The sequence below is a fragment of the Podarcis gaigeae genome, assembly GCF_964106915.1.
Source record: "Podarcis gaigeae genome assembly, chromosome: 10".
Lineage (NCBI taxonomy): Eukaryota > Metazoa > Chordata > Lepidosauria > Squamata > Lacertidae > Podarcis > Podarcis gaigeae.
Genome location: NC_139686.1, coordinates 34,145,259 through 34,165,343, shown reverse-complemented (window position 1 = coordinate 34,165,343; position 20,085 = coordinate 34,145,259). Strand labels below are relative to the sequence as shown.

The window sequence follows — 20,085 nt, the reverse complement described above, 5'->3', positions numbered from 1 at the left end:
TACTCATGTCCAAGCCTGGATCTTTGTACTATGTCCTTTTAGATTCACAGCCAGTTCACCAGTAAGTTTATCCTATAACTGGGTACACATTGCACCCCCAATTTATTCAGGCCTTGGGAGCTACATTAGAAAGCTGCCCCATGCTGTGCTTTTTCAGACACTCTACCGCCCCCACTTGTAGATGGCCGCAGCATCTGTCTTCCTTCTCTCTTTTCCTAGAAAAAAAATTAACTCAGTTCTTTCCTTGCCTCTAAACTCTTCAATGGAAAAGCATCCACCAGTATCTTCCTAGAAGAGGATTTCTACATTTTATCTGGAATCAAAATTAAAATTAAACAGAGGAAAGCTTAATGAAGGGGGTAAAGTACACTAACATGCTGAGAACTGTAGTGGATTAGGGGATCCTATAATTCTTCAAGACTTGCTGATTAAAATTCTTTATGTAAGGAGAGCCACATACTGATCTCTCCCAATAGCCCCAAAATAAACCATGTATGATATCAAACATGGATTCCTAGCCTATATTTGACAGTACTCCCCTTAAGTTATAGTGAAGTTCAAGTTTTTCATTACTCCAGTTTTCTTTAGGCACGGGACAGATAAATATTCATGTCTTGATTCTTTTGCTTCTTCCTATTTTCTTTATTTTCCAATTTGCTACTCTTTGGGAAAGTTGCAACCTTAAGTTGCAACCCAGTTCCATTTGCAGCCAAGTCTGCAAGGCTCAGCCTCCTACTTACGTTTAAGGCAAGTTTCCACCTGTAGGCCTCTGCCCTGCCCCATGTGCAACAGTAATTAAACAAGAAGGTGGGGTTAGCTAGCCTGTATAATATTACAGGTGGCGCTGTGGCGCTGTGACGCAGGTGGCGCTGTGGGTTAAAGCCTCAGCGCCTAGGACTTGCCGATCGAAAGGTCGGCGGTTCGAATCCCTGCGGCGGGGTGCGCTCCCGCTGCTCGGTCCCAGCGCCTGACAACCTAGCAGTTCGAAAGCACCTCCGGGTGCAAGTAGATAAATAGGGACCGCTTACCAGCGGGAAGGTAAACGGCGTTTCCGTGTGCAGCGCTGGCTCGCCAGATGCAGCTTTGTCACGCTGGCCACGTGACCCGGAAGTGTCTCCGGACAGCGCTGGCCCCTGGCCTCTTGAGTGAGATGGGCGCACAACCCCAGAGTCTGTCAAGACTGGCCCGTACGGGCAGGGGTCCCTTTACCCTTTTTACCTTATAATATTATTTGTTGGGAAATAAATAACTAGTGAATACCAATTAATTCTGAAGTCCCACATGAGGGGAACTACAAAGAATAAGTGTCTGTCTGAATTTTAAAAGCATGTGAGATTTGGCTTACTCTTTAGCCAAAATAGCCCCCAGCAGAATTTAAAGCACAGATCTATGCAGCATTTGCAAAGCACAGGAAATATAAGTTGTTAGACCTTTAAATGTCCCAGTATTAAGTGTTTAAAATTGGGGGGGGGGCTCCCTCTACCACTTTCAGAGTGAATAGTATACCACCTTAAGTACGTTTCAGTGCTTTACTTACAGTAATCACAGGACTCACTCATGCAACCTTCAATGCTACAGCAGAAACAACACAGGCAAGGTATTCTTGGTTTCAAAATACACAAGTTAGTCTCAAATATGTGGTCTGAATCTGAAGTCCCAGTCTCAGATGTCTGCTGGGTTTACACAGTTCAAAAGAAAGAGGGGAGAGAGAGAAAGGAACAGAAATAAACAACACAACCTCCCACCACGAAGGTGTGGAAGCATTAACTGTGCCTTATCTAAGCATTTAGAGCTCTGTGATCATTTACTAACCAGCATAGCTATGCATTAATAGGTTTAACTGCAAAACTCCCACATTATTAACCCCTTCTACTCTAAGTCTCTGTATGAGTGTTTCATGCTGCAAAGCCATTAACCTCTAGTAAAACTCAATGTGCTTTCATGGATTATCATGATTGTTTTACAACTGCAACTTCACTTTGTTTATTGCTCACTCTCTGGAGCAGCGACACTAATATTGGTCAATGCTAGACTTCCCAAGCTAAGCAAAGTGATCACAGCCAATGCAATCCAGTCTGTAGAGTACAATCTCCAGCAAAGATCCAAAGACTAGTACAGTGGTACCTCGGGTTAAGTACTTAATTTGTTCCGGAAGTCTGTTCTTAACCTGAAACTGTTCTTAACCTGAAGCACCACTTTAGCTAATGGGGCCTCCTGCTGCCGCCGTGCCGCCGGAGCACGATTTCTGTTCTCATCCTGAAGCAAAGTTCTTAACCCAAGGTACTATTTCTGGGTTAGCGGAGTCTGTAACCTGAAGCATATGTAACCTGAACCATATGTAACCCGAGGTACCACTGTACTGCTAATTCCCTTATGGTTTCTTGTACATGAGTGCACTGGCACACTAGCAAATCTGATAACAACACTTTGTTCCACTGAGAACTCATTTAAATCCTCAAAACACACCACTGTCAAGTTTCCCAAGCTACAATCCCCAATTACCACAATCATAAGGCAGAGATCATGGTTTGTTGCTCCTACTCTCCCTAATGGAGGGACGAATCAGAAGCCATCTGCACATGCATGGCAAACTTTTAGTAATGGAGTACAATGACAAGCATATTGGCAAGGCACCTACGGCAATGGCTCATCTCTCCAAAGGAGTATGGGAGAATATGATGCTAATGTTCAATACCAAGATGAAGGTCTACCAGGCTTGCGTGTTGAGCACACTGCTTTATGGAAGTGAGTTGTGGGCAACTTACAACCAGCAGCAGCAACACCACAATGCCTTTCACATGCGCTGCATCAGGAAGATTTAGGGCATCACAGGGCAAGTCAGAGTCTCAAAGATGTGTTCTCCCAAGCCCACATTCCCAATATGTTCACACTCCTGTCTCAGCAACGTCTATGCTAGCTTGGTCATGTCCACAGAATGGAAGATGTGAGAATTCCCAAGGACATGCTCTATGGGTAGTTGGCTTCAGGCACGAGGCCCATTGGCAGACCAACTCTGCATTACAAAGATTTCTGCAGAAGTGGCATGAAGGCTGGCAACATCAACCCTGCTATGTGGGAATCCCTTGCAGACAACTGCAGTGCCTGGAAACAGACAGTAAAGTCATACATCCATAGCAGTGACCAGAGAAGGGTTGACCACTGGGAGGAGCACAGAGAGAAGAAACGCCATGGTGCATCTGCAGCAGCGCAACTGGACACCTCCAGCTGCAACAAAACATGTCTCTCCCATATCAATCTCTACAGCCACAGCAGGTACTGTGACCTTCCAACAGTTTGACTTGACCCCCAAAGGTGCACTTTTCCATTGACTACCAAGATGGATGGATTCCAACAGTGACATGTAAACACAGTCAAAATGCCCTTTCCGTTCATCATATGCAGGTCTTCAGATGAAGGGCGATATACAAATTTAATAACTAAGAACAATATTATTAATAAGCAACACTGGGTAATAATTTACAATGAAGTTTCTATTTCATCTCAATGGCTTAAAATGAAGCCTTCAAATTGTAGATGGGGAGAAGATAAAGCCAAGTCCTGATTTTAGACTCTATAAAGCTTAAATAAATAGTACAGCACCAACAAACAGCTATGCTGTTACCATGTAGTTCAGGAGTTACAGGGGAAAATAAGACTGAGCGTGTTTTTTACCTCATATGCTATAAAATATATATGAATTAGTACATTCTGAAGGAAGTAATGGGACGCAGGTGGCGCTGTGGGTTAAAGCCTCAGCGCCTAGGACTTGCCGATTGAAAGGTCGGCGGTTCGAATCCCTGCGGCGGGGTGCGCTCCCGCTGCTCGGTCCCAGCGCCTGACAACCTAGCAGTTCGAAAGCACCTCCGGGTGCAAGTAGATAAATAGGGACCGCTTACCAGCGGGAAGGTAAACGGCGTTTGTGTGCAGCTCTGGCTCGCCAGATGCAGCTTTGTCACGCTGGCCACATGACCCGGAAGTGTCTCCGGACAGCGCTGGCCCCTGGCCTCTTAAGTGAGATGGGCGCACAACCCCAGAGTCTGTCAAGACTGGCCCGTACGGGCAGGGGTACCTTTACCTTTACAGAAAGTAATAAACATGAATTATTTGGTCTTGCTTCCTTTATGCTGACCAAAAGGAAATAAATTAATTCTGGCAGGTACTTTGTCAAAGTACTTCCTGCCTCAGATATGATCATAATATCTAATGAAAGTAAAAACCAAAAAGAATAATTCTAGTCAACTTTGTCTTGGCTTTTTATTGATCTGTAAGCTGATCTGAGAGCTGAAGATTGGGCCAAAATGCTTTAAATAAATAAATGAACACCAAATTCCATTGAAAAGAATTAAAAAGAAAGTAATTGTGTATTCTCAGCCACAGAGCAGATCTATCCTTAACTGCAGTTTTTCAATCCAAAGCAATTAGAACTTCTTTCTACACCAGTCTCCTTCACTTCCTCATTTATTTCCTTGTTGCATCTCTCCATTTATAAGAGTTCAACAAAAATAGAAAGCCTTGCATTTGCAGTTGGTCAGGAATTCTACAACAGGTAGGATATACCCAACCAGTTGTTAGCATACTTGTTTCCACCTTGAACTAGGACTAACATTCACATCACTGTACAGTGGTACGTCAGGTTAAGAACTTAATTCGTTCTGGAGGTTCGTTCTTAACCTGAAACTGTTCTTAACCTGAAGCACCACTTTAGCTAATGGGGCCTCCTGCTGCCGCCACACCACTGCTGCGCGATTTCTGTTCTCATCCTGAAGCAAAGTTCTTAACCCGAGGTACTATTTCTGGGTTAGCGGAGTCTGTAACCTGAAGCGTCTGTAACCCGAGGTACCACTGTATACATTTTCACACAGAAACTGAAAAACATTTCTCACTATATCTGAGTATGCACCTATTCGTGACAGTCCAATGTCCATAGAACATCCAGATAGAAAAGGTACAGACTGTGTCATGCTGACAGGTAGGGAAGGAAACAAAGTAGGTTGTGAAAATGGTGAATGCACTGAGAGAAGTCAATGTAAAAACTGCTGGGACTGCAACACACTGTTATCTCAAAGGACATTTGCATATACTACTAACGAATATTATACTACTTCATCCCCAAGTAAAAATGAAAAACAAAAGCACACTTATCCCAACTAAAAATAGGACACATGGTATTGTGTAAACAGTCCAAGCAAACACCTGTTTAGGCAGATCAAATGAAATCAGTGCAAAAATGCTCTAGCGCACTGTTCACTTGATTACTTAAGAATCTTAGACCATGGTTCACAGAAGGAGAGGTGAAAGCTGCCTGGGGCAATCAATTGCAATCCCTTGTCAACCTGCAGAACTCTCCAGATCATACAGACACATGCCTATAAACTAGTCTAGGGAATGCAGAGAAGAGATGAAAGTAGGACAATTGATGCACTACAGAATAGAGTCTGCAGAAGCTCCAAAAAGCAAGGGAACCAAGCTACACATTACAAGGATGATACTTGTCTACCTATTACTTACAGCAGAAATAAACAGTGGTTTATATTCTTACCCCTAATACTCTCGCACAAAAGCAAAAAAGGTTACTGCACACAGGAGGAAGAGGTTGAACTATCATCTTATGTTCTATGAGGGAGCAGAAAGATAGTTATATTTCACCTTGTTTTCATCATAGAATTCAAAACAGCATATACTGTGCTCACTAGCAGTCTCTCCTCTAAGTACACCTCCTTAGCGTCCAACAGCATTGCTGTATCATGTGCCCTCAGACAATGCCAAGGTTAAAAAAACTCACTCAAAACTTGCTTGAATATGTGACACATTTTAAAAACAATACCTCATTCCCACCCCCATCCCAGTTGATCAAATTTTGGCCTCTTTAGGTTGCAATCGTTTAATTATTTACCTGGTTCAGTCTGACTTATTTCTGAGTAGACATGTGCAGGATTGCACTTCCAAATATCTCTGCTTGGTTTTGTTTTGTTTTAAAGTAATTATATGTTTAATTAGTTTGACAACTTCATAGTTTTTTTAATAAGCTGACATCCTTTGTTAGTACACAGAAGGTTGCATTATATCAGACTAGTTCTACATTTAGCCTAGTACTGTTTGCTCTGATTGGCAGCAGCCTCCCAAGTCTCTTTCCCATCACTTACCAACTGAGTCCTTTTTAAACTAGAGATACTAGGGACTGAAACTGGAGTTTTCTGAATGCAGCAAACACTCTGGGAAACCAAAGCTCAGTAATACTCTTCCAGAAAATCAGGGCATCCTTCAAGACGATGGCAGAAAATAAAAACACCAAATCATACCACACAGATCTATTGCCTTTAATATGCAATATTTAGATTCCATAAGATGCTCTTGAATGTGGTAAGGGCGGGCTTTTGATTTTACATTCTGTTCTGATTGTTCCCTAGTTCTTTATTTCTTGGCAGCACAAGCCAAATAGCCTCATTTGTGTGTGTTCCTCAATGCCTCATTTGTGTGTGATCCTATCGTGCCAACCTTTGACTGCAACAGCGAATACAAATCCCTCAAACAAATCATTATGGATTATAAATGCATAGCAAATATCAGAGATATTTGAAAAGGTTTGCTTAAACGGCCAGCAAAAACAGCATAACCCAGTTCCAATCACAATTTTTCTTCTTATTGTTTTTGTGCGCCTTGCCGAATCAAAACCCCGGACAGACATCTCCTTTGCCCCGGCGTGATGCACAACTTGCCAAGCTTCCCCCGACCCCCATTTGTCATTCATTCCCACACAAATCTGGCGTCTCCAGACCTGTCTGCAACAGACAATGTGCAGGGTGACATCAGCCAAGCTGCCGCTCGCCCCTCCCACAGGCAACGTGTCAAACACAATTTACAATCCACCCACTTCTGCCTCGGGCTCCTGCCTGCGCGGCTCCCTTCTGGAGACACCTACGGCTCCGTTGCCTTGTCGCCGCCGCGCGCTTAGCACCGGCGGGGACGGGCGAAAGGGCTCAGGCGCCGCCACGCTTTGCCCGGCTTTCCTCTAACGCCGCGAGGGGAAGGGATTCCTGTGCGGGCTTTCCCGACTGCGGCAAGAAGCAGGATGGGGCGAGAGTGAGATGGGGCGGCCAACCCGCTCCTTTCCCCCAAGGAAGACTCTCCCCCTCCTCAGTTTTCTTACTGCTGCAGGGCGAGTGTTTTCCCCCCACCCACACACCTGCCCAGTTTCAGGTGCAGACACGCAGTGACCCTCCGCGTTAGGGATACGTTTCTTCTGGTAGCCCAACGCCTCCAAAATATACAAGAGGGACGAACAGGTCCCAACCTCGGGGACTTTCCCACCCCTCGCCTACCGCCCCACGGCAAAAGGGAAACGGGGCGCTACTACGAGGCGGTTCAGTTTCGCCCCCTTCCCTCAGAGAAGCCTGTTGAGAGCGGCCCGGCAAGGGCGCCTCCGACGCCCCACTTCACTGACCTGGAGAGGTGCTTCAGGATCTGCTTCTTGATGATGCCCGCCATGGCCAGCGCGCCTCACCCCCCCGCCCGCTTCAGGGAAACCGAAAGAAAGCCGGCGCTCCTCGATCCATCCCGGCGCTTCCTGCCGTCCTGTGCCAGGGAGCGGAGGCGCCCCCGCTCACCCGCTCTCCGGCCCCGCCGCCATCTTGATTGCAGTATCGCCAGCTGACAGGCTTTCGCTGAGCAGAGCCGGGCGGGGAAAGGGCGGCACCAGCGCTAGGAGCGCCGCCCGCCTGGAACCTGGACGGGGGAAGCGGGCGGCTCTCGGCCGGGATTCGGCGGGCAAGGGCGGCGAGGATCCCGCCACAAGGGCTCCCCGGGACGCCGCTGCCTGACGCCGCTGCCACCTTTTGCCTCCGGTGAATGACGCCCGCTGAATAATTTCACGGCAGCGGGGCACGCCGGCCTGGAAGCCTCACCGCCCCACTCACAAAAGTCCGTTTTCCAAACTGGGAAAGAGAAATATCTCGAGGAGTTCGTTTGGGGGGGGGGGGGAGGTTGCAGCTTTTACACAATAGCACTTAACTACCTGTTATCCAGGTCCACTTGCAACGTAATACAAAAACACGATTTATTTTCCTGAGTTCTCTTCGCGATGAACCCTGTCACCCAAATTCGCTATGAGAAAATGATGATGAGCATAGAAGATCTGACTCCTTAAAGCAATTTAGAACTCCTTCCCTATTGCCCCTCCCCACATTATACTGTTTTTCTCCTCACCAATTTTAGCATCTAATTACCATCAGAATCCAAGAACACATCCTGTTTACAATTACTCGGGAATAATAAGTACTACTGAAATAATTGCAAAGTGTCAAGCTAAATAAAAATCACCTTAAGCCTGCAAACTATCCAAAAGCCTGAAGGGGGAAAGTCATAGTAGAATTTTTTTAAGTATGAAGACAATACCTCCCCTCAACTAAAAGATAGGATTTTGTTTATGTAGTGTGGGATAACTAGTGTAAGTGAAATACTGCGTTTTGAGTATCCAATTTCTGACCTTCCACTTTAATAAATGTTTAAACGTGTTTAAAGGACACAACATTTGGCAGCAGAGTAATCTTTCCAGATTGCCTTGTATGGGTGAAAAACGAGACACACCGTCATACATTCCTTTAAGCTTCTTTTTTTTTAATGTCCTGGGGAAAGTCTGCTCATCATCAGCGAATAAATAAAACATCTATATATTGGACTATATTGCAGATGACGAGAGCTGGCTCTGAGCGACATAATTTCCCCTACATTGCAGAAGTGCTGGAGGCTGAAGTTTTCCCTTACAGAGGTTTCCACGACAATTATACACAGTACTCGCATATTATATAGTTGCGAAAATATAAGGCTATACAGATATTGTAAGTGAACGCTGACGCTATCCGGGCATCTCACCCGATACATGCCTAAAAGGTCCCCCAAACAAAATGTTCCCTTCACACCACATAAGAGCCGAGTTTCAAAGAACAGACATCCCCCTTTCTTGTCTGAATGGACTTAACTGAAACTAGAAACTGGGATGAAGCAGTCTAAGTTTATATTAAAACTGACTCTATTAGTCTAAGATTACAAGTCTACACCTAACACTCAAACATAGGAATCTAGAGCTCTTCTATTATTTCCTATCTCTATGACTTTCCCCCTACAGTATTTGCTCTTACGTCGGGAAAGTCCTCCACTATCCCATCATTCAACGGGGCTAAGTTCCTTTTACCAATGAGAAGGCGAGAAAGAGAGGATCCGCCCGGTGGTGACTAAAGACGTTTCCGCCGCATGGTTATTTAGCGCTGGCTTGCCGATGGGGCGGAGCTGAGGGACCAAAGGAGAAAAATGGCGACTCTCGTGTTAGATAACGGCGCCTACAATGCCAAGATCGGGTACAGTCACGCTCATGTCAGGTGAGAAGCCTCATTCGCTTGAGGTCTGGATGGAGCTAAATTCTTTTGAAACAGGCAGTCGGTTCTCCTGTGAGTTTTCTCGCATGTTTTGATATGGACATCTGTGAGAATGTAATCAATTCACTGGCAGTTATGAATGAATTAAGGAATTATACCAAATGTGCAGGAATTGTCCAAACAAGCGTCCAGTGAAGAAGTGGCTATTACAGAAAACATAATCCAGGTACTAAATCCAACGAAAGAATGAAATCAGTATGTTTTGTTTGGAAACAGCTAGTGTAGGAGTGTGCAAACTTCTGAGAGATCTGGGTTACAAAAGGTGTTTCTAGCAAATTGACATGTTAAAGTAGTTTAACTGTGGAACCCACTCTCCCAGGAGGCAGTGATGGCCACCAGTCCAACCTAAAGGAGGATTTGAAAAATTCATGGAGAGGGTTTTCAAAGGCTATGATGGCTATGCTCTGCCTCTCAAGTGAGAGGAGGTAAGGTTTCTGAATACTAGTTAGTTTCTGGAAACCACAGGAGGAGAGAGCGCTCTTGTGCTTTGGTCACACTTGTGGGTTTCCCACAGGCATTGGTTGGTCACTTACGTTATTGACTTTTTAAAATGTGTATAAAGCTGCTGGGTTTCTTTCCCCTCCCCACAGTGTTATTCCGAACTGTCAGTTTAGATCAAAGACTGCTCGTCTGAAAACATTTACAGCTAACCAACTGGATGAAATTAAAGATCCATCTGGACTTTTTTATATACTCCCATTCCAGAAGGTAATTTAAATAGCATGGAAATCTTTTTACACAAGAATCAGTTAAGGTTCAGTAAGAAAGGTAAAGGTTTAGTTAGATTTATGCATGAGTAGATGTAGTTTTTGAACAATAGTCATGAAGAATATTAATGTAATTAAAACCAGAGAGGAGGGAAACATTTATTTCTATATAATGAAGCCTTAGATGGAAATTATTGTTTTTATTGAGTTGTGCATCTTAATAATAAATTAAACTTGCAAACCTGTTAACACTTATTTGGGTGTAAGTCCCACTGCCTTCAGAGGAATATACTTATATATAGAAATGGTCAGGATAAAGTCTTAAATAATGTATTTATTATACCTGATCATAAACAAATAACATGGAGTAAAATACTACTCTAGGACAGGAGCCAAATCATCCAAACACCTTCAAGAGATCAGGTTTCTTCCAGTAGGGTGCTAAAGAAAGTTTGAAGGACAGTGTAAAATTATGCAAATATCAAATGGTTAGAGCAGTAACTTTACTTTTTTAATAACAGGGCTACTTGGTAAACTGGGATGTTCAAAGACAAGTGTGGGACTATCTTTATGGAAAAGAAATGTATCAGGTAATTAAACACTTTCCTATATCTTGAAGGTAGCACCAGAAGAATATAAGAATGCAGGCTGCTTATAGGAAGTCAGCATAACCTAATAGTTGAAGCTTGTGCATCAGCTTTAATTTAAACTGTGAGTGTTTTTATTTCTACAAATGAGGGCATTTACTGTTTCATTTAAAGCATGGGTTTTTATTTCTACAAAAATGTGCTTGTTCAGTGTAGTTGTGTTCTAAAGAATGATGTATCAGCAGATAAAATAATCCATATCTGCTTGTGGGATCTGTCAAACCTTCATAGAGTATTTTATCTCAGTGTTGTGTATTTTTCTGAATTGGAGTTTGATCTACCCCAATGCACCTGCTGATTTTACATCCCAAGATGCATCATGGCAAACCCATCTCAGCCAGTGTTTACTCAAGACTTTTATTGGATACTGTCTTTATCATACAGGATGATACATTTTAGCAAGTACATTATAGAGTTTAGGATGGGGTTTTTTTTTTATTACAAGTTACCACTCAGTTTCCTAAAGAATTCCATAGAACACAAGGGGAAAAAACATTGCTGAACTGGAATTCAAGCTCACACTAAGGTCTTACATTCTGCACATGGTGCAACAATGGAGGGCGGGGAGAGGGGGCGGGAAAGGGACCCAGCAATCGACTATGAGCTACCAAAAGCTCCCGGGGATCAACCTGTTAGACATCCCTGCTGTACCTATATACACAAAAGTAAGTCCCTCTGAGTTCACTGAGGCCTACCTGCAGGTAAATGGGTAGCTTGAATTACTTCATCCATTAGTCACTTGCCCACTCACTATTTACCTCTGTTAAAATATGTAGGTTTTATTACATTTTGTATAACCTACAAAATGAATTACTTCATCCATTAGTCACTTGCCCACTCACTATTTACCTCTGTAAAAATATGTAGGTTTTATTACATTTTGTATAACCTACAATTTTTTTTCAAGTAGGTGTTCCTGCTGTCACAACAGAAAGCTACTATACTACAGTGGCAAGAAGTGTGAGCTGTAAGTTAGGAGAAAATCCCCAGTTCAAATTTCACCTTAGCCATTGATGACCCTTTATCAAGCCACTTTTACCCAGTCTCTCATCTGCAGCAGAGGAACATTACTGGCCTATCTTTCTAAGACTGTTCCAAATACTATTGAGATAATTTATGTGAAGTGTTTTGAAATATTCTCTGTACATATTATTAAGAACATATTTATTAATAGTCAGACCCTAATTTTAGATACTCTTAAAAAAAAAGATTGCTTCTGAATCTTTAAATATTTTCCTACATAGGTAGACTTTGTAGATACCAATATTATCATCACAGAACCTTATTTCAACTTCAGCTCAATACAAGAGTCCATGAACGAAATATTGTTTGAAGAATACCAGTTCCAAGCAGTTCTCAGAGTAAATGGTGAATGGCAAGTCCTCTTACTGTTTATTTTTGGGGGAGAAAATGTCTTCGTTGGCTTTGCTACAACACTTTGTTTGCTTAAAATAATAATAATAATAATAATAATAATAATAATAATAATATATTTATACCCCTCCCATCTGACTGGGTTTCCCAGCTGCTCTGGGTGGCTTCCAAGACATGTAAAAACATAATGTTAAGCATTTAAAACTTCCCAATACAAGATTACCTTCAAGTGTCTTCTAAAAGTTGTGTAGTTCTTTATCTTCTTGACATCTGATGGCAGGGTGTTCCACAAGGATGGCGCCACTGCCGAGAAGGCCCTCTGCCTGAAACACTTGTTAATAAATGTATCTGACACTATGACATGCCTCTGTTTTTCAGCTGGGGCTCTCAGTGCCCATAGATACTTCCGGGACAACCCATCAGAACTGTGTTGCATCATTGTAGACAGTGGGTATTCTTTTACACACATTGTACCTTACTGCAGAAGTAAAAAGAAGAAGGAGGCCATTATAAGGTAAAAAACCATATTTTTCATATTTTTAAAAAAGATGTATTCATGTTTTTAAAATATAAATATTAAAAAAAATCTTTCTTGTTCTGTTCTTAGGATTAACGTGGGAGGAAAGCTCTTAACCAATCATCTAAAGGAGATAATCTCGTACAGGTAAAACACTAACTAGAAGTTATTACAATCTTATCTGGTTCACAGTAATAAAAATATAGTTTATTTTATAGGGCAAAAAGAGAAAGCTAACTTTTGATATCAATGTTTGCTGAAGGACTGTGAAGGCTTACTTTGCCTAGATTATGGCGCAAGTTATGTAATGATACTTAAAATTAGGTTTTTTGCAGCAATAAATTAATTGCAGCAGAAGTTAAATTGGAAAAATAGATGGAACACTCCAGAAAATGAGCAGTAAAATTATTCTGTGAATTTTGTGACCATAATTTACTGGCATATCTTGTTGGTTGTTTCCAAATGCCACTGGTTCCATGGAGAATCTGAGTGAATCAGTGGGTATGCTAGGCCACATGAGTAGACTATAATGGGGCAATGTTCATGAACTTGACGGCTACCTCTTTTTGAATACACAAACTTTCATAAGCTACACCCTAGAAAGTTCATTGGGAATATACAGATGAGCAAAACCAACTGGGTTCCTCACAGTGAGTTAAGCTGCTCAACCTAGATTTCATGGCCACTTGTTTCCCATCCCCTATCCCCCATCTCAACAGTAGTGAGAACTTTCCTATTCTGAAGATCCCCCTGCATCCTTAGGTCTTGCTGGTTCTATTTAGAGGGCTGTTTAGTGTTAGATACTACTCATGTGCCAGTTCTGAATGTCTTCTGTAAAGGTGGGATTCCTGAATGATTGCAATATGTATAACCTTTTTTAAAAAGCCCCATCAAACAGTACTTTTCCTATATACATAATTTTGTTCCTCTTGTATAGAAAGGGTGGTATGAGAATATTATTAACTTTTTCTACTAAAAACCATGAACTTCATCTGGTTTAACAGATTAGTTCCTAATCACAACTTAATGAGAACTCAAAGAAGTGCAGTGTTAAGAACGTTCATCCTCCTCTTACTGTTCTTTGGTTTAATAGCATGCCCTACTCCACAGAGGATTAAAGGCTTAAGTGAGTTTTCCACAATTAATCTAACAGCTTTACTATAACATTTAAGCTTCAATAAATACTCATATTGAATACTCATAACAGACCAGCAATGAAAACAAGATAAAGTAGCATTATTTTCTTTAAAAATTATAGGCAACTCCATGTTATGGATGAAACCCATGTGATTAACCAAGTGAAAGAAGATGTATGTTATGTTTCCCAAGACTTTTTCAAGGATATGGAGACTGCCAAGTATGGGTTTTTTTTAATATAGTTAAATATAGTTATATAGCTAAATATAGTTAATGGTAATTTTGTCTATGGCCTGAAGAATTTATTATGTATTGCTTTGTGGTAAAAAAATCACCATTCTGTTGACAGTGGTCTATGAATACATTAAATATCAAATTCCTTTACTGAAAGCATCTTGTGTCTGGGGCTTAAATTTAAGCTTGGGTTCATTAAGGGTTAGCTCTGAAACATGTTGTTATGAAGACTGCCTTTGAGCATGTATGGAGTGCTGTTCTGACCCAAGTCCCCATATCTGGAAATAGAGATAATGATCTTTGAGGTCCCCATTTCAGCCAGACTTGGTTTTATAATCTTGATTCCATTACTGAAGCATCTGCAGTGTTCCAAATCATTTTCAAGCTCTACATATGCAATTAACTTATGTGGTTGAAATTGCATGCAACACAGAGCGCACACAGGTTCTGGCATATTGTTGCAAGATCTCACAGGAACTCAGACAGTCCCACAGGAACTTGCAAGAGCATCCCAAAGCCTATGCAGTGTGCAGGACTTGCCCGGTAGGCATGGCAGAGCTTAACAGCTGTCTTCCCGGCATGTGGGGTATGATGGTAAGGCTCGCTTGGCAAGGATACTTATGCGGGGGTGGTTTGAATTTACACAGTTTTGCATATTCCTGCCATCCCCAGAACATAAACCCCATGCAAGGTGTGATTGTCCCGCTATTAAGTTCAACATCTATATGCACTGAATACCCCAAATAGCTTTACATGGTGGTGAGCTGTCTTACTGATTAAAAGTCAAAAGGAGGTTATCCTATGCAGCTTTCTTATTTAGTTATCATCAAAGCCTTCTTTTGAGAGGTCTCCACATTTGAGAAAGTTGGACTTAGACTTAGATTAGGGTAAATTGTTAATTATTTATTTACAATGAAATACTTTTTTTTGTGGCTCTGAAGAATCATTAACTTAGGATGTATTCTGAATTCCAACCTGTTTCAGATTGAAGGGGGAAGAAAATACAGTAATGTTGGACTATGTTTTACCAGACTTCAGCACAATAAAAAAAGGGTTTTGTAAGGTAATTGCATAAAATCAGTCTTCTTCATTTCATTTCATTTCATTTCTATACTTACATATATTTTAAAGAAAAAGATCTCAAAGCATTTACAACCTACATCAAATAAAACAATCCAGAAGAAGACATTACAGAAGAAAGTCCAATATAAAGTATATATTCAAAGCAGCATAATTAACAGGAAATTAAAATATTGCCTTTAAGATTTTGAAACTAAAACATTACAAAGGAGGTCAACTACAGAATGCACATTTAATGCAGCAAAGATAATAAAAAATTATATTAAATGTTTCAAAAGGAAACATTATTAGACGAAGTCAGATGTAAAATGCAAATTTAAAACAAGGTAATTAACACCTCTGCTGCTGTTGCTGCCAGTCCTACCAGTGGTGGTTCTTGGCAGACTGCAGATGTGATAGCTCAGGCTCGATGACCTGGGTCTACACTAAGAGACAGCCAAGCTGGTCTCTGGCTTCTTCAGCAGCCTCAGCTTTTGTAGCTGGAGTCGGTCAAGGCTCTGCCATTCCATGACAGGTGGAAAAGGCCTGCAAGGAAGGGAGCTGGTCTGCCAAGTCTAACAGCCTTCTATTATTTCAAAAGGTACTATGAAAAGAATTGAATATCTTAGGGTTTACTGTCTTTACTCCTTTTTTGCATTTCTCAAATGCAAAACAAGATTTACTTGCCAGTAGGTTACATATTTTGTATGCTAAATGATATGCATAAAACCCCACTACAACTCCTGTAATCCTTGACCATTTGCCAAGTTGGCTGGGGCTGATGGGAATTGGGGTCTAGCAACATCTGGAGGATGAAAGGTTCTCCAACACTTATGCTACCTAGTTAGAAAAAAAATAAAGTCTCTATTGAGGGGGGGGGGAATGTGAAATGAACTGCCATTTTTCATTTGTTGATTCATCCTCTTGCTGTTCAGTTATAGTTATAGCATGTTGACTGCAATTTCTATGTTATTATGTACTGACATAGCTAGGTATAATTGTATGGAAGAAATATACAAGTTTCAGATTCCCATACAGGTTTGGATCCCAGCTACTACATGGGGGAAATCATGCAAATAAGGTGACTGATTAATGTTGATATTAAAAGCTGGTGTCATTATTACATGTGTGTTAATTCACATCTGTTTGATTTAGCCAAGGGAAGAAATGGTGTTAAGTGGAAAATACAAAACTGGTGAACAAATACTTCGTCTTACAAATGAGCGATTTGCTGTTCCGGAGATACTCTTCCATCCTTCAGATATTGGTATTCAAGAAATGGGAATTCCTGAAGCCATTGTTTATTCAATTCAGAACTTGCCAGAAGGTATTCTTATTTAAACAATGTAACTTCCAAAATTAACTGTAGAACATGTTGCATAGTTAGGCTTTTTGTTTTGCTTCTAAAGTTCCCATATCAAGGACAAAAACTCAGTTGTCTAGAACAGTGGTTTTCAACCAGTGTACCATGGCACCCTTGAAGGATAGTCAGGGGTATTATGGGCAACACTGACTTCTGCCCTTTTTCCTTCCCTCCTTCCTCTGATGCCCTCTTGCATCTCTGCCTCCCAAAGGTTTGTACAGCTGTTTGTTGCAGCAGTCCTGGCTACAAGCTCTGCAGGCAAATGGTGCCTCTGGGGCTGGTAAGGGGGTGCTGGTTGCCAAGAACTGAGACAGCCTTGGAGTAAACAAGCAAACGAGTGAGAGCCCAGCCAGCCAGTCCACCAGCCCTTGCTGTTGGGAATGGACAGACAAGTTCCAGGCCCCTGTGGGGCAATGTGAGGAGGCACATCTCTTTGAGGGGGGACGGGGGACGGACAGCTCAGAGACCAGGGATGGGAGCGATGGCTGCCCTGAGGAGAGAAGAGAAGGCCGAGGGAACACTCAAGGGAGTGTTTGAAAAGGGATGTCAAAACTGGGCTCCTAAGCCCCACATGCTGAAAGAATGTAAGCTGGTCAAGGGAGCCGTGAACTCAAAAAGGCTGAAAACCTCTGTTCTAGAAATTCTCCAGTATCAAATTGTAATAAAAGCTTTAACAAAACCTGAATCAAATTGGTTAAAATTGAATGACTCCCACATTCAAACACTAATTCTTGACATGTTACTGTTGTAAAATTGCTGAAGTTACCTATGCAAGAAGTTACCTACTTCTGAATTAATAGTTTAATGCATCCAAAGTTGATTGGCAGCCAGAACACTTAGCACCCTCTTTGTAAACTTGGAAATAAGCAATTTGCATTAGAAGAATATTTAAACATGTGACTGAGGTACTGCTTCCAATGCAAGTGCTTTTCATTACAGACTTAATATAACTATATAAAATCAAGCAAGTTATTGTAGAATTATAACTTGTTTCTTTCTGGTGTTCATAGAAATGCAGCCACATTTCTTTAAGAATATTGTTTTAACTGGTGGAAACACACATCTCCCCGGCTTCAGGGATCGTGTTTATTCTGAGGTCCGATGCCTCACTCCCACTGACTACGATGTTTCTGTTGTTCTGCCAGAGAAGTAAGTAACCTTTCATTTACAGATGTGGATTCTCAGCTGACAGTTACCCACTCTATTTTTATATTCCATATTCTAATGTCATATGATGTAGTACTAGCTGATATTGAAAATCGATATTAAACTTTGTAAACTGACTGTATATTACAAATTTACTTTCCAGCCCTATTACTTATTCCTGGGAAGGTGGGAAGCTGATTTCTGAAAATGACGATTTTGAAGATATGGTGGTAACCAGAGAAGACTATGAAGAAAATGGACACAGTATATGTGAAGAGAAATTTGATATTTAAATGGTTCACAAGATATGGACATTATATTGTATATGTTAAAGACCTGGGAAGTTTTCTTAGATTGGAACCCTGCTGTAGTTATTTTTTTTTAGAATGAAACTGTACTGTCAATTAATATATATGTAAGGTTTTATTCATTTTTATATTCATGTAGCTTACTGGGTTTTTTCTTCATATTCTTTGCCACTCAAATGCTGGTAGAAACTGAAATCTGGATGCAAATGTCTGGACTGAAAATATATCCATAAAAGTATATTTCTTCAATTAACAATATGCTAGAATATTTAGTAGGAAAATGAAATAAAACTTTTGAATCCAAAGTTTATTTGGAAAATAGTGGTTGTATTGTAACTGAACACAAGAACACTAGATCATAAATCTAGAAGGCTAGTTCCAGATTTCTTCAAACACTCTGCTTAACCAATTCCTATCTACTATTATATTAAAGAGGGATTTAAGCAGGAATGCTTTTATTTTCTGTGAAAGGGAATAAAAAGAGGACAATAATAGATGCTCAAGTCAAACAAAAAGAGTCAATTTAAAACATTTTTATAATAAAAAGTATTATGAAGTATTTTATTAGAGAAACAGCTCAGATCAGCTACAGGCCATGTGTTGCTTTTTTAAATAAAAAACTGCAACTCTTCAACCCACCTTGGATTTTGTTTGAGGATTAATTTGCTTTCCCCATTGCAGAATGACAACCCATTGCTCATAGGTGTGGTGCAATCTGGACAGAGAAGAGCATCCAGACACCATTGCTGTTTACCTGAGCTGTTCAACACTTATGAAGAGGCATCCAATTTGTGTGTGTGCACATAAACAGTTATACCTCACAAAACAGTAGTATGGAAGCAACTTCTGTCCACAACGCCAACTTGTTCAAGACATATGCTAGTGGATTAGAAGATGTGGGAAAGGTTACTAATTGTGAAATATACCCTATGATACTGCTTTCTATGGAAGACCTTTATTTGGAACATCCGCTCGTTGGAAGACTTGGAAGACTTTAAATCTTAAAGCTGGAAGAGATGCCAGAGCCCTTGAAGATAAATGACTATTGATTCAAAACCCTAAAATGTATTTTATATAAGGTAAAGGTAAAGGTACCCCTGCCCGTACGGGCCAGTCTTGACAGACTCTGGGGTTGTGCGCCCATCTCACTCAAGAGGCCAGGGGCCAGCGCTGTCCGGAGACACTTCCGGGTCACGTGGCCAGCGTGACATCGCTGCTCTGGCGAGCCAGAGCCGCACACGGAAACGCCGTTTACCTTCCCGCTGGTAAGCGGTCCCTATTTATCTACTTGCACCCGGAGGTGCTTTCGAACTGCTAGGTTGGCAGGCGCTGGGACCGAGCAGCGGGAGCGCACCCCGCCGCAGGGATTCGAACCGCCGACCTTTCGATCGGCAAGTCCTAGGCGCTGAGGCTTTAACCCACAGCGCCACCTGCGTCCCCTGTATTTTATATAATTGACTTCTTATTTCTCTTCTTTGTATATCATATTGTTGTTTTATTGCTATGGCCGATGGCTGCTGCAAATATTCATTCAAGCTATAGCTGCAGCATAAAGGAATAACGGGAAATTGGAAGAATCCCACCCCATTGGATGAATCCTGCCTATTCATCTTTCTAAAAAAGCTACACCTTGACAAATAAAGGGGATGAAACAACCCTAAGGTGTTTCTGGGGTAGTCATTACTCCTTATGGTCACCTGCCACATAACCTTCATGTTTGTAGGCCTTAACATTTCCATAGGAAACCATACACTGCCTGAGGGGCCAACATTATGCCTTGGAGCTCCTTGGGAGAATGTTTGCCTTAGAAGTAAATTATATCTCAACACACTTGGTCCTCTCATAGAAAAAGCAAACAAACAGTGAATTTTGACCACTGTCCACATACCGTATTTTTCGCCCTGTAGGGCGCACTGGCCCATAGGACGCACCTCGTTTTTTGAGGGGGGAAATGAATAAAAAATAATAATTCCTCCCTCCAGCCGCGGGGCTGAGGTGGGGGAAGCCCGAGCTTCCCCAGAACAGGCTGCTGCCCGCAAGCCTTGCGAGCCCGCCGGCAACTCCCGCCGGGCTCGCAAGGCTTGCGGATAGCTTCCTGAAGCCTGCATTCGCCCCATAGGATGCACACGCATTTCCCCTTCATTTTTGCAGGGGAAAAAGTGTGT

General features: G+C 41.7%; 2 protein-coding genes and 1 long non-coding RNA gene across 4 annotated transcripts in view; 1 reads left to right on the top strand and 2 right to left on the bottom strand.

The window, feature by feature from the left end:
* The window catches only part of BLTP3B (bridge-like lipid transfer protein family member 3B), a 35,379-nt gene extending 27,727 nt beyond the window's left edge, over positions 1-7,652 (bottom strand). Inside the window, exon 1 of one of the 2 annotated variants that reach the window (XR_014555206.1) lies at positions 7,442-7,581. Coding sequence is in view for 1 of the 2 variants with exons in the window: in XM_083698552.1 (XP_083554678.1) it covers positions 7,442-7,485 (44 nt within the window). In the remaining variant the exon portion in view is untranslated. Of the gene's footprint in view, positions 1-7,441 lie in introns of both variants that reach the window. The other variant, XM_083698552.1, reaches the window with a different exon arrangement.
* Positions 7,653-7,834: 182 nt separating this feature from the next.
* Positions 7,835-18,225, top strand: ACTR6 (actin related protein 6). Its single transcript, XM_083698733.1, has 11 exons — positions 7,835-9,371; positions 10,019-10,136; positions 10,657-10,725; positions 12,027-12,150; positions 12,535-12,670; positions 12,764-12,820; positions 13,932-14,030; positions 15,029-15,107; positions 16,259-16,430; positions 17,477-17,615; positions 17,776-18,225. Exons 1-11 carry the CDS (start codon positions 9,304-9,306, stop codon positions 17,903-17,905), a joined length of 1,191 nt encoding a protein of 396 aa, XP_083554859.1. The 5' UTR covers positions 7,835-9,303; the 3' UTR covers positions 17,906-18,225.
* On the bottom strand, positions 14,063-15,022 carry LOC310825418. The gene is made up of 2 exons (XR_014555298.1): positions 14,279-15,022; positions 14,063-14,189 (listed from the first exon to the last, which is right to left on the bottom strand). It is a non-coding gene; the product is annotated as an uncharacterized lncRNA (long non-coding RNA).
* Positions 18,226-20,085: the final 1,860 nt, after the last annotated feature.

Bases quoted from the DNA above. Each gene is read 5' to 3' on its own strand.
- ACTR6 (XM_083698733.1), top strand. From the start codon at position 9,304: ATGGCGACTCTCGTGTTAGATAACGGCGCCTACAATGCCAAGATCGGG. The intron at 10,137-10,656 runs GTAATTTAAATA...TTTTAATAACAG, and splicing joins ATATACTCCCATTCCAGAAG to GGCTACTTGGTAAACTGGGA. The intron at 12,671-12,763 runs GTAAAAAACCAT...TTCTGTTCTTAG, and splicing joins AAGAAGGAGGCCATTATAAG to GATTAACGTGGGAGGAAAGC.